Source organism: Bactrocera dorsalis, chromosome 5 (genome assembly GCF_023373825.1).
Source record: "Bactrocera dorsalis isolate Fly_Bdor chromosome 5, ASM2337382v1, whole genome shotgun sequence".
Taxonomy (NCBI): domain Eukaryota; kingdom Metazoa; phylum Arthropoda; class Insecta; order Diptera; family Tephritidae; genus Bactrocera; species Bactrocera dorsalis.
Window position 1 is genome coordinate 21920186 of NC_064307.1, and position 13683 is coordinate 21933868.

Sequence of the window (13683 nt, forward strand, 5' to 3'; positions counted from 1 at the left end):
ATTATTACACTAGTGTAAAAATTTTACTAATTATAAATTTGTAAGTTTGTTAGATTTCAAGCATAATATTGTATTCACGCCGTTAGACACCTGTACACTAATTGTTAGCAATAATATAAACAAATTAACTATTTGCTTTTAAATCACGTGACTGACAAAACAACAAAACCGTAATTTTGACTTAACCTAGGTTATTATAATACCCTTCACACCTACATTTCTTATACCATAAAAAGAATATAAAAATATATTTATTTTTACTAATGAAAATATTATAAAAGTTAAAGCATCATGAAAATCGTCAGGCAAGTGTTAGAGAGCTGATAGGAGAGTTCGACATCCATCGCGAGTCCGTTCGAATGATTTTGGTGGACATTTGAGGTATGAAACGCGTTCTTGCTGGACTCGTCCCGACAAACGTAATGTGTTTTTTGTTTTTCAAAAATAGTACCGTAAACAGGTCTCTTTGGGCATGCTTGATCATGCAAATTCCGATCCCACATTCATGGAGAGCATTTAAATTGCTGATAAGGCATGGGTTTACGTATTTTGGGAGGAAAAGAGCGAGCTGAAATCAAAAAAACCACGGTAAAGCCGATCAAAAAACAAGGTGACTTGTTGCGAGGGGCAGACAGTCAATGAGAAGTTCTATTTGGCCGTATTGAGAGTTTACGTGAGAACATCCGTCGAAAATGACCGGAATTGTGGAAAAACAATTCATGGATTTTACATGATGATAAAGCACCAACGCATTGAGCCAGGATTGGGACCAAATTTATAGCCAAAAATGCAGTGAATACCATCGATCAACCACCGTATTCACCAGACTTGGCTCCGTGTGTTTTTTTCTTCTTTCCCAAACTGAAATTGACGCTCCGTGGAAGCCGTTGCCAGACGATCGAAGAGATAAAACAAACTTCGCTGAAGGAGGTGAAGGCCATTCCAAAAAGTACTTCTGAAAAGTGTTTTGAAGACTGGAAAAAACGTTGGAAAGTATATTACTTCTGGTTGGGATAACTTTGAAGACGAGAAAATAAATATTACAATTACAAATTCGTCACAATGCATATATACATATACAAATATATTATAGAACCTGCGAGGTTTTTAGTTGAGTGTTACAAACTTTGTAACAAACTTTATATGCAGGTTCAGGGAAAAAATTGCGACTAAAATGGAATCATTTTCTGGCACATATGTAAGTATTTTCAATTAGTATAATGTCATGCAACAGTTGTGGGTAATTGTGGGTATTGAGCTGTATAGTATGTATGTCTGTGTATGGCATATATTTCTATAAGTATACCCCAGCGCATAAACACTTCACAATATGAGCGAATGCAATTAATTTTAATGCTTAGGGGATTTCTGAGAATTTTATAATATAAAGTTTACAAACAAACATGCTGCCCGCATTCTACCGGCAACGATGATGTCAAAAATGAGGTTTTTGTAACGCTGAGAATGAAACAAATGAAACTGCACCGTTAATATAAGACTGAACGTTTAGTGCGATATTGCAATTGGAAATCCAAAGTCGTTGCAATAATTTCATCAAGCTGATGACAGATAATATGGTCTGTACTATATTAATTTCTGTCTGTATGTGAGCACTTAAGTATGCAATTTATTAATGAGTATGGCAAACGATTTTCTCGAGAAACTCACTGGAATACTGCTAACCTCTAAAGCATCAAGAAATGTTTCAGTGTTATCAACGATCTATGATTGCGGGCTTTCGCAGTTGTTCATATGTATGGATGTGTGTATGTATTTATTTGAGTGATAAAGTCATTACTCATAGATTACTCTTTCTACTCTGCTAACCAGCTTCTTGGTAATGGTTTCGCATATCAGTCAGTGGAAATTCCTATCTCGTGGGCAATGAGTATTCATTGTTATAGTTAATTGTAGTCAATGAATCTAATGCGATTAAAATAAAAGAAAAATTGTATAGAACTATTGTTTCCTCTAAAGTGATTACTAAAAAATGTTGCCAAAGAATCAAGCATCTATTATTCTATGAAATCGTGAATAAATTACAGTATATTCTTCTTGACTCACATTGGAGTTCATAAACTAAAACTTGGGTTTACTGCTATATTTTAGTCCGCGTCAGGTAAAATTATAACGGGTGATCCAAGTACTTTTTTCAACAGCCATTTTTTTAACTAAAGCCGCTCGACCTTCCCAAGCGACGTTGACTCGCTCTATGGGCTTTTGAAAAGTTCAGCGATGAGGCACATTTCTGGCTTAATGGGTATGTAAACAAACAAAATTGCCGCATTTGGGACGAAAAGCAACCTGAAGATATTCAAGAGCTGTCTGGAATCATCGATCCATATTTCTTCAAAAATGATGACGGTAAGAACGTTACTGTCCGCGACCGTTAACGCGCCATGATAAATGAATATTTGATGCCTGAAATCGAACCTTTGATCTCTGCAACATTCGGTTTCAACAAGACTGCGCCACTTTTCACACATCGCATCAATCAATGGATTTATTGAGGGAACATGTGATAATACACCGTTAGACTTTTCCCTGGGCGGCATGTGGCATCTCGTGACATCGAACAGAAGATGGGAGTTAGTCACCAAACTATTTTAAACCATCTGCAGAAGGCTGGATATACAAAAAAAGTTGAAGTTTGGGTGCCGCATGATTTCACGAAAAAAAACCTTCTGGACCGAATTAACGCTAGCGATATGCTGCTGAAACGGAACGAACCCGACCCATTTGTGAAGCGAATGGTGAGTGGCGACGAAAAATGGATCACATACGACAATATCAAGCGAAAACGGTCGTGGTCGAAGGCCGGTGAATCGTCCCAAACAGTGGCCAAGCCGGGATTGACCGCCAGGAAAGTTTTGCTGTGTGTTTGTTGGGATTGGAAGGGAATCATCCACTATGAGGTGCTCCCATATAGCCAGACGCTTAATTCTACCATTTGCGAACAACTGGATCGCTTGAAGCAAGCGATCGACCAGAAGCGTCCAGAATTGGCCAACAGGAAGAATGTTCCACCAGGACAACGCCAGACCACACACTTCGTTGATGACTCGTCAGAAGCTACGGCAGCTCGGATGGGAGGTTTTATCGCATCCACCATATAGCCTGGACATAGCGCCAAGTGATTATCAACTGTTCCTGTCCATGGCGAACGCCCTTGTTGGTGTAAAGTTGAACTCAAAAGAGACTTGTGAAAAGTGGCTGTTCGAGTTCTTCGCAAATAAGGAGGGGGTGAAGTTGCCGTATAGATGGAAACAAATTATCGAATGAATCGGTGCATATTTGAACTTAATCCGATCACTGTAACACTTTTTATAAAGCATTGAATAAGGAGCAAAAAAAGTGGAAGGGAGATATTTTATATATTTTAATACGAAACGGAATGACGCAGATTCTCAAATTCGATTGATAGGGGTTGTAGAAGATTTAAACTGAAATAGAATTATTTTTCAATACATTTACTGAACATCTGTAGTACAATCAACATCTTTGTTGTAGATAAGTATCTACTGTGAAGTGTGAGTTTAACAGTCTCAAAATGCCGTCATATATGAAGTAGAAGATGCATTTCGCCAAACATTGATTAATAATAAAAGAATAAAGTTCAAATGTTATGAACCAATTTTGGTTCAAATTTATCGAGAAGTTTACGAGCTATGTTATTTGACCTAATAGTGGACGTTATTCATAGTCAAAATATGTTGAGCCTAGTTAAGACTTTACTTCATCGTCTGGCAACGAAAACAAAAGTTTGTATTAATTTCGGATTGTTGTAAGAAAAGGCTAAAATAACACTATACCATATATTGTATATGGTATATAAAAAAATTTCTGATCACTAAAGCCTGAATTTATCGATATCTTGTCGTACAGTCCTATCTTATGGTCTCTTATCAAGAACAAACTTAGCGGTCAGCAATATTTCCCACCAGAAGGGCGTTGACGCTATAAACTTTTAGAAAACCAATTTATAAAATGTATGTTTTGGTGTTGCCAGACAGTAATTAGTTCAAAAGAATAAAAAAATAAAAATGTTTTCAATGAACTTCCATTGTTGGAGAAGAAGTAATGGATGAAAAATATAGCTTTTTAACCCATTTATATTCAGTCGTTTTGAAATTAAAGCACAAATCCCACAAAAAAATTGCCTGCCATTTAAAAGTATGCAACAAGTTTAGTTACATTGGATGTTGCCTACTTTTAGACTTATTTTAGCAGAGTTAAAAACACAATACGCTTAGAAGGAAACTATTCCTGAAGCTAAAAATATAAAGAGTATTAAATATTTTCGTAGATATGTACCTCAATATCCTCAAAAATTCTAACATCAATATCAATTTAGTGGGCAGGATTTATAGCTAAAGGGTGAATGAGAATAAGTTTTTAACATTCGACTTTTACAGCTACCACTTTTGGGTATATTGTCAGGACTTAAAATCTCTACAGTGTCAATTGGTAAATATTTGCTAAAAAGCACATAAAAATAATACCCCTGTGATTGTGCTTTCAAATAGGTATGTGTATATGTGCAATATTTTACGCCAACAAATGAAATCCCGAATAATCTCCCCAAAGTAAATAATGCTTAGTCTTTTATCTTAACCTTTTCATACAAGCTAAGCACTCAAATGGATTTGTCTGAGTGTTTCGAGTATTGCTTTTATCAAGTGTTTAGTTGCCTTTTGGTCATTTCCGGTCAACTTGTGTAAATTTATATTCGAATAATGTGTACGTAAACACATCCTTGTCTGTGTAACGCTCAAACTTTTATTTTTAGATTTTATTACGACTCCTTTCAATTTACGAGTTTACATACTTACAAGTGTTTGGTTTCACGTGTCAGTATTATTTTTTCTAAAAAAAATAGAGAACGGAACTATTTTATCTTGTGCGCACAGTATTGAAATATTGGTCATGTGTTATATTTTTCTCATTGGCCTACGGAAGCCAACACCGTCATGAAAATTTGTTTGTGATGTGTGTTTATTAGGTTTCTCTTTCGATTTCCGTGTCTGTTTTTACTCATTCCATCCTGCTTTGTTCTGTGATAGTAAATATTCGCTTTTATGTTTTGGTGTTATTCATTTGTGTGGTAAAATTTTCTGGAAAAGCATGAAAGATTAATGCAAGATTCTTGTGCGGTGTCCGTATAAGAAATTTAAACTAAAACTTCGGGATTAGCGCTACCGTAATCTCAAGATAGCCTCAGTTTGATTTGAAGATTTTAGCGATATTTGAGTTTTCTAAATAGTAACCTTTTCAAAAACATCAGTGTTTTTGAATGTTAATATCATAATCAACTAGAATATATTGTGTTAGTTTCAACAAAATTAAGTTTTAAAACATAGATGAATATATTATATAATCAATATTTTAGTGGTTTCTTTGACAAAAGATTTAACAATGTATAATTTCCACTCTGCCAATCTTAATACAAGCATTTGCGTATACTATACCTGGTATTGCCATAAAATTTGTTACAAAGTTTAGTTACATGCATTATAAACCTTGTAACAGATTTTATGGCAATACGAGGATGGGCAAAAATTTCAAGAAAAAAGTGTTGCAAACAAACATTAAGGGAAAAATTATTTAAGCGTACTTAAGTTTTTAATGATTAAAAACGAGTTATCTCGATTTCCGGCGAAACTACGAGTCCTATAGAATAAAACATAAAAAAAGTCTCCTGTAAAGGCGTTACATCTACTCACTTTTCTGAAAATGGGGTTAAAACTGTGGCAGAATTGTATCAGTAAGGAGTTTTCAAAGCAGGGCTAAAGCAGTTAAGCAATATTCTTTTCGATTGAGAGCATTGGCATCCAGCAGGCAATGCAAAAACCACTCAACAGTGGTTTAAAAGCAATATTCCTGGTCCCATAGCTGCAGATGGTTGCCTGTGTGGAAGTTCAGATTTGAATCCATTGGACTAGAGTGTGAAAAAAGGTTGAGAGAAATATAAAGAATCTTTGGTTAGAGCAGCGTGGTCAATACCTAGAGAAACTGTGCTTTCTTGTATTCATTCGTGACCAAATCGTTTGATTGTTTTTGTGAAAGCGAAAGATGACCATTTCGAATAACAAAACGAACTAAAAAGTGTTCGATATAATGTGAAAATTGTTTGAAAAAAATTTCCGTCTCTTTGGAAAATTAAAGCTAACACTATAAATAGAATATTATTGAAACGGAAAGGCAATACGACAACTGTAAATAATTTTAATCAAAAATTTTATGAGCCAAAGTTGCGATCGTTCTTAAAAAGGAAAATTAATAGTTGTATAATTTCATAGTTTATATCATATCAAATATAGCAAAGAGAAACTAATTGGACGAGATGTTAATTTAGAGTCGCAATACAGTGCTTATCCGGAAAGTAATAGGGATTTCCTTCCGCCGCGACTGTACTTCGGAGCATGTGCGCATCAACTGGATTCAGTAGAGGGCGTTTCTAGCTAACGAACGAGCTGTTGGTCAGTTGTCTTCGAGCACCTGGAGAGTCAGGACATACATTTTCGCGCGACTTGTTTCTGTGAGTGGAGCAAGCCGAAAATGCAGCGTTCTTTAATCACGTAAATGCAGAGCTACGCGATTAAATATTGCGTAAAGCTCGGAAAATCTGCGACAGAGACGTTTGATATGATCAGGCCTTTTCGGAGGGCCAGGAAAAGACCCATATTCCGGAGAATGCTTTCCGTGCCGCCTTCAAAGGCTTAGAGCCTATTTTGGAAGTTTTTAAAGAATTGTAACGACTTAGTCTTATTACTTTCCGGACAAACACATGTATGCCTGAAGGCTTAGTAACATTAATATATATACGGAATTTTAAATACAGTATTGAAAAACAGAGATACTAATAGAGTATATAAAATATGTGCACTTTCTATCGACTCTGAAACTACATTGTTAGAGATTTCTTTTAAAAGTTTGTAAGTTTAATGACTACAAACAAAAAAAGCGTTTAGACTAACCAGTCGTGGCAAAAATTAAATATACTCACATAATAATTGGATATGGTATATAAAAAGTATAATAAATTCAATTGTATTCAAGTATTGTTGCTTTACAAGTAGTATTTTGTGGCAATAGTAAACAGATCCCTAATTTAGTGAGCACTTTATGGGTGAATCGAAAGCGTTTATTACTACATAATACTTTGTGGTATTTTCGGGTTGCGTAAGCAATTGGAGTTTAGCAGTTTTCAAATATCATAGTCACAGAAGTTTATTATGATTATATTAAACTTTTATAGTTTGTTCTTAGAACGCCTACAAAATCTGGTATTTATTTGTAATAAACCACAAATTTATTATATATTATTTGTAAATATTATTGCCTAGTGCATTAATTTGTTTATAATATTGTTTTATAAATGTTATAGGCTTGTAAAATTTTAATTTTAAGAAGGAAAAAATTCCTCAGCATTTTGTTTATTTTTTAACGAGTGAGGTTTTCATTGCTCAAATATATACTTAAGTTTAATTACTACAAAATGCAAAGGGTGTTTAAGTAACAAAAAATAATAATAATAGTAATATATGTATAATGCATTCATTGTTTATGACAGTTAGTATGGCATTTTAATGAGTAGTCAAAAGTTATTGCTATAAATTAACTGCGCAGAATCTTAACAGTTTAGTAAAAAAAATTCATTGAATACAGGGGTTTTTTATTGGTGCATATCAACTTACGAATTTCAAAGTGAAAATCGATTTGTTGTTTTGCCCATGTGGTATATAAAAAGCACATATATTTAAGAATACATATTCCTTCAAGTTTCAAGTTGATTCGACAAATAGTTTTGGACATTTGAGCGCATTTGTAAGAAGTTTTTAGCTTGGTGTAATCGGCTCCCGAAACTTATAACGCAATTCGCTTTACTGTTTTCTAAGTCGGTGCGGAGAATATATTCAAAATAAATTAAACTTTACTCTGGAGATGGTATGCCAGGGCTTTAATGGAACCGGGGTCAAAATTGGACGATGTGCCTGGCACCCCCCACATTTAGATGAAAACACATATTTCGAGATCCGCTCGACCGATTTCAACCAAATTTGATAGGTGACATTTCTATGACAGTTTGATGTTATGCTGTGAAAATGCGCGGACTAAATCGGACTATAGTCACGACTACTCACCGTATAACATAATTTCAAATTTCATCTGATTCTTTCACTTTCCAGTGTACAAATCATGAAGTAATTAATATACTTTTGAAGTATTCACCTTAAGGCCACAAAATATTCATAAGCAACAAAAACTGTTCAGAACCCTAGGTACCGAATATGTGAACCGCAGTATCTATAGTTGCATTTTAGTAGAAAATATCAGTCAATGGGGTAAACAATTGAAATTCATAGAGAATTCTTTCCTAACAATGGTAACTGCGTGTATCAAAAATGTGTTAAAGCAAGTCAATCCTTCCCTGATCGTCATATACCTAATATAAAAAGTTTCGAACTTCCGGCTGACCTTATACCGCATGTATCCGCCAATATTTGAGTTATCTCAATGGAAATTACATAGCGTGTTTTACTTATAACGGTGTATTTTTGTTCCAAAAAAGCTAAATTTGGTCGAAAACTTGGTCTATCCCCCGTATAACTAATAACAGGATTTTCGAACATCCGGCTGATTTTACTCTATATTATAGGTATTTTAGTATGTGGCATGTTCATAGCATGTATTTAGTATTGAGAAAAATATAAAAAATCGGGACGATACTGGCCCAACTCCCATATACTCGTACTACACATAATGGTTTTCGTATTTCGAAAAAACCTTATGCCGAGTATGCCTCATACACCGAGCTGCAATCCTCTGGTTGACGTTTGATACCTTAAGGAATTTCACTGGCTTTGATTTCTGCATGTTGCAAGAGTAAAAATATTTCGATTGCACCTGCACTTAGCCCTTCCTTCTTGATTTTAAGCCTCTTCGAAGTGTAGTTTCTTTCACAAAATCTTCTTTGTCAAAAATCCAGTACTCCGTTCATTACCTGTGTTTATCTGCAGTAATCATAAATTTTTGTGGTTTTTGGAACTAAACCTTCCTCACCGCTAGACATTTTTTTCCGAGGTCCTGATGGAAATCGGCTCCACACAGCTTTTCACCAAGGAAAATCTCGAAAAAATCTATGTCTGTCATGTAATTTTTAGAAATACAGTGCACAACTCGAACTTCTATAACTCGAAGTTTTCCATAACTGACACTCATAAATTGCCAATAGAAGTCAAATTTCATACAAATTTCCTTCCATAACTCGAAGAGTCTCTAACTTGAAGTTTTTTTTGTGGATTATGTTGTTAGGAAGCAAGTTAGGGAAATTCAACTGTATAAATATATGGGACTTTCAAAGTACAGAAAATTATATTTAAATCAGAGAACCATTGAGTAACACGGCAAGTCTTTTCTAGCACCAATATACCACGTTTTTCTGCAGGGCTTCGAACTATAAACAATTTTAACCAATCCATGAGACATAATTTTTCATTTGCGCCCAAAAAAATGCCAATCTAAAAATAAGTAATTATAAATATGTTTAATAGCGTTTAAATTACTTTGTCATTACATATTTTCACTCTGAATTTCTTTGACACCGAATTTAAATGTGATAAGCTAATTTATTTATGCGCACCGCTGACATTTTGAACCTCAGACAGACAGACGACATAACGCAGCGCTGTTATTTGCATTAGTAGCGAATACGCCAAGTTCGAACTAATTGCTAAGCGAATAAAACTTCGGGAATCTCTACATATATGTATTTATATAAAAATGTTCAAATATAGCTGTGATAGCGTGTTGCCCCCTAAGGGTTAAAACGTGCTAGTTCGAAAGCGGATGACTGATAATAACGACAAATAATAAACTAGTGAATCAGCTGTTTGGTCAGTCAATTTTGGCGTGGTGTGAGAATTGTGTGTTAGAATGTAGCTGTATATATGTACGCTGAGAATGAGACATTAGTAACAAAACTATTCGTTCAAAACTATCACGATGCGGCAAAAGAGATGTAGAACCCCACATACATTATTGAATAAGTATAAAAAAAGTTGAGAGATTTAGTGTTTTAAAAAGTCCAAAAAATGGTTTACTTTCGAAATACTTAGAAAAATGTCTAATAGTTACGTGTAAAGTGGCGACAAGTGGAAAATTGTTAATACAGCTGATCAATTTTCGCACGACTGACTTCGCCACCTAGACTAAATGCTTTGTGCCACTTTCAAAAACACTTCTACAACATTGTCAACGATTCCGTAGCCGTGATTACAAGGTTCCATTCGATTTGGACAATTTTTTATGTTCAGAAACGCCAAACAAACCTTTCGTCGCGGCGTAAGCAAACGCGGAATGTAAATGGAACGGGACTGATCACATTTGATGAGAAAACAGTGGTAAAGCAGTAGAAATTCGTAAAAATAGAGAGAAGAAAGTAATCTACATTTCCGTATTATACAATCAAATATTGCATTGAGATCATCTTGAAGGGTTAAAATTTATTTTTTTGTAGCCTAGAGGTCATTTCTAGATTCATGGATTAGAAATGTAAGGAGAAGTCGTCGAGCTAATGAAAGCTCTAAGTCTAATAAAAGCTCTAAGTCATCACAAAGCTCATATTATACAAATAAATATTACAATAATATCCCATTGAAGGGTTAAAAGTTGCTTTCGTCGTGTATAGATAAAAAAAAAGCATTCATAAAGATTTAAAAAATTCAATATATATTTTTTTTCGATATTTAAAATATCAAACGTTTAGTGGCTAGTTATTGTAAGATATTTTCCTTTTTACGTGACGTTTTTTATTTTTAGCGTAAAAACTGTAAACTGTAGACTGAAAACTGACAGAAAATTTTAGAATAAGTTTTGAATTGTATTATTTTCGAAAATGTAAAGCCACATAACCTGTAATCTGTCTGTGTATAATGAAAACCTGCTTTATTCTGGTAGAATGAAAACACCATCCGGAATGAAATTTCTGGTACTTCGATAGACTTTTAAAATATAATATTAAGCTTTCGAGCAAACTTTCAAGACCAGCATACCCTATTAAACCCTGATCAGGATATATTAAGTAGTGAGTAGTCCCACAGTTTTTAAGATAATATTTTTTTTTTTAATTTTCGTCCAAAAAATTATTATTTTGTCAATTTTCGTCAATAAACAATGTAAAAAGTAGTCAGTAGTCCCACAGTTTTTAAGATATTGATCTAAAAATTTGCTCACATTCTTTTCTCCCATAGCAGTATCTCATTTGTTGCGATCGCCGACATTTGATCACTGTAGCGTATATCTGCCGTACAAACTTTCCGATCATAATGATGTCCTTATATGGTAAACTTTTTTATTTGTCAAGCTATTTTAACGAAATTTGACATGTGCTATTATTCAAAGAAACGGTATGATCTCCGAACAAATTGTTTAGATTAGACCACTATAACATATAGCTGCCATACAAACTGATCGATCAAAATCAAGTTCTTGTGTGGAAGGAAAACTTTTTTGTTTGACAAGATATCTTTACAAAATTTTGCATGGATTATTATCCAATGTAACGGTATAATCTCAGAACAAATAGTTCAGATCGGACCACTATAACATATAGCTGCAATACAAACTTACCGATGGAAATTAGGGCAAAGATATTTGTATACCCCTTTATGCTATAAACAATGCAACTGTTAAGGCTATTATAGCTTTGCTGTAGTCGAGTTCAATTATTTTTCTTATTTTCTTGTTTTTCCCATACCATTAACAAAAAGTCAATGGAATCAAATGCCAAATTGTGAATTCAAACTTATTTAAGTTACACATTTGTAAACCAAAATCCGAAAATGCAGTAAATCTAGCCAATCTATGCGCCCACCACTCTTCACTTCTTAACGTTGCGCACAAACTTCCTAAGTTTCCACAAGCACTGCACAAATAAAATACATGTTGACAGCTCGGCAGACACCAGTGGCCACTGGCGGCGACACCTTGAACCTCACACAAAGCCAAACGGTCGCTGAACCAATTAAGTGCCGCTTTAATGAGCATTCGAGTATAAACCACAGCAGGCTCACTGCGCTGGCGACGAATCAAGCACCAAAACACACACATATATACTTACGTATAACAGTAGTTGCACTTACCGCAGCATAAGCGTGTATTTGCTATTTTTTGTCGCTTTTTTGCGCGCCAAAATGATCAGCGCCAATAAATTGCCAATAACGCCGAGCAGCAGCACAATGCCGCTGAACAAGAAGCGGCGCCGATTGTGATAGAGCGCCAACGGTTGAGCCACAATGCTCGGTGCTGCAGTCGAGCTGACATTCCAGGCGAAATCATCGGCCGTCGTCACCGCCTCGCTATCAAGTGAGATCAACGATAGAACGCTGGTGTTCGCCATAACGGTTATTTGTATTAGTTATTATCTATTATTATTATTATGTGTTGTTATTGTTTTTGTTTGCTATGTTTTATTGTTTTATATTTTTATTGTTGTTTTTTATATATATTTCTATTTTTTATAACTGGTTTTTGTTGTTGTTTGTTTGACAAAAATGTGCCGCGAAAGCAGATGTGTCTGTTCTCAGCCGGGCGTATACTTAATATATAGTTTATTCTCACTTCAATGGCTCATAAAATATGTACGTACATACATACATAAATCGTTGCTGGCGTTATTTTTGTTTTTGCATGACAAAAACAACAAAGTATAGCGAAGCAAAACACAACACGTTCAACAGCGATGAACGATCACCTTTGCGCTGCCGGTGAAAATTGTAATTCACAACAACTTAATTGTTGTTGTTGTTTTTAAATGTATTTTTGGCGTTTTTCTGTATTTTTCTGCAACTTGTATTTAATTTTTCTACATTTAAATTTTTAATTTTTTTTTAGTTTTTTTCAAATTTTTATATTTTGATTTACTTGTTGTTTTGTTTTTGTAAGTACATTATTTTTTATTTTTTTGTTTTTGTAAATGCATTAGTTGTTGTTATTGCTATTGCGCATAAAACATTCAAATCCACTTAAATGCCAAATAGCTTAAAAATAATTTATTGGCTGCTTTATCGAAGTGGCGTTGCACTGGTGGAAGCTGCCGGTGCAGCATTGGTGCAAGCAAAGTAAACAAGTTTCGAATTACCTTTCTGCGGCGTTTGTGTATTTGCAAGTTAAAATAAAAACATTTTGAGCCAATTGCACTAAATTATTTTTGAAACTGAAACTTGATTGTACAATTCAATTTTTCGATTGCGAAAAAAATTTTTAATTTTCGCCAATAAATTTTTTATTTCAATTTTCACTAAATTTTTTTTTTAATTTTCGCTAATAATTTTTTTTCTTACGCAAAAAAAAAAATATTTTCTCAAATATTTTCTCAAATTTTTTTTTTTTTAAATTTTCGTCAACAAAAAAACTTTTTTTTTCAATTTTCGCCAATAAACAATTTTCAATAATAACTATTTCTTTCAATTAAAATTTACATCTTTTCAAAAAATATATTTTTCGCAACAAATATCTCCAACTTAGCACAAACGCACTTCGTATGCTCGTTGTAAACAATTCACTTGAACAACTGTTTTTTGCGCACTTGAAATTTTTTACATCCAATCGTTAGCGCGGCTCGTGGCGTACTGTCCGAGCGTGTGCCACTGGAATGCCTTAACTGCCGGTAGCGGTAAGCAT

The 13683-nt window shown here is 34.3% G+C and overlaps 1 protein-coding gene across 6 annotated transcripts in view; it reads right to left on the bottom strand.

Annotated features, from left to right (window-relative positions):
• The window catches only part of LOC105230086 (prostaglandin D2 receptor), a 39187-nt gene extending 25516 nt beyond the window's left edge, over window positions 1-13671 (bottom strand). The window contains exons 1-2 of one of the 6 annotated variants that reach the window (XM_029551890.2): window positions 13539-13671; window positions 12144-13145 (exon numbers count right to left, since the gene is read on the bottom strand). In XM_029551890.2, the coding sequence (XP_029407750.2) occupies window positions 12144-12400 (257 nt within the window). In that variant the 5' untranslated portion in view covers window positions 12401-13145; window positions 13539-13671. Of the gene's footprint in view, window positions 1-12143; window positions 13304-13538 lie in introns of those variants that run through there. The other 5 variants (XM_029551889.2, XM_049457612.1, XM_049457613.1 and 2 more) reach the window with 5 other exon arrangements.
• Between the last annotated feature and the right edge of the window lie 12 nt (window positions 13672-13683).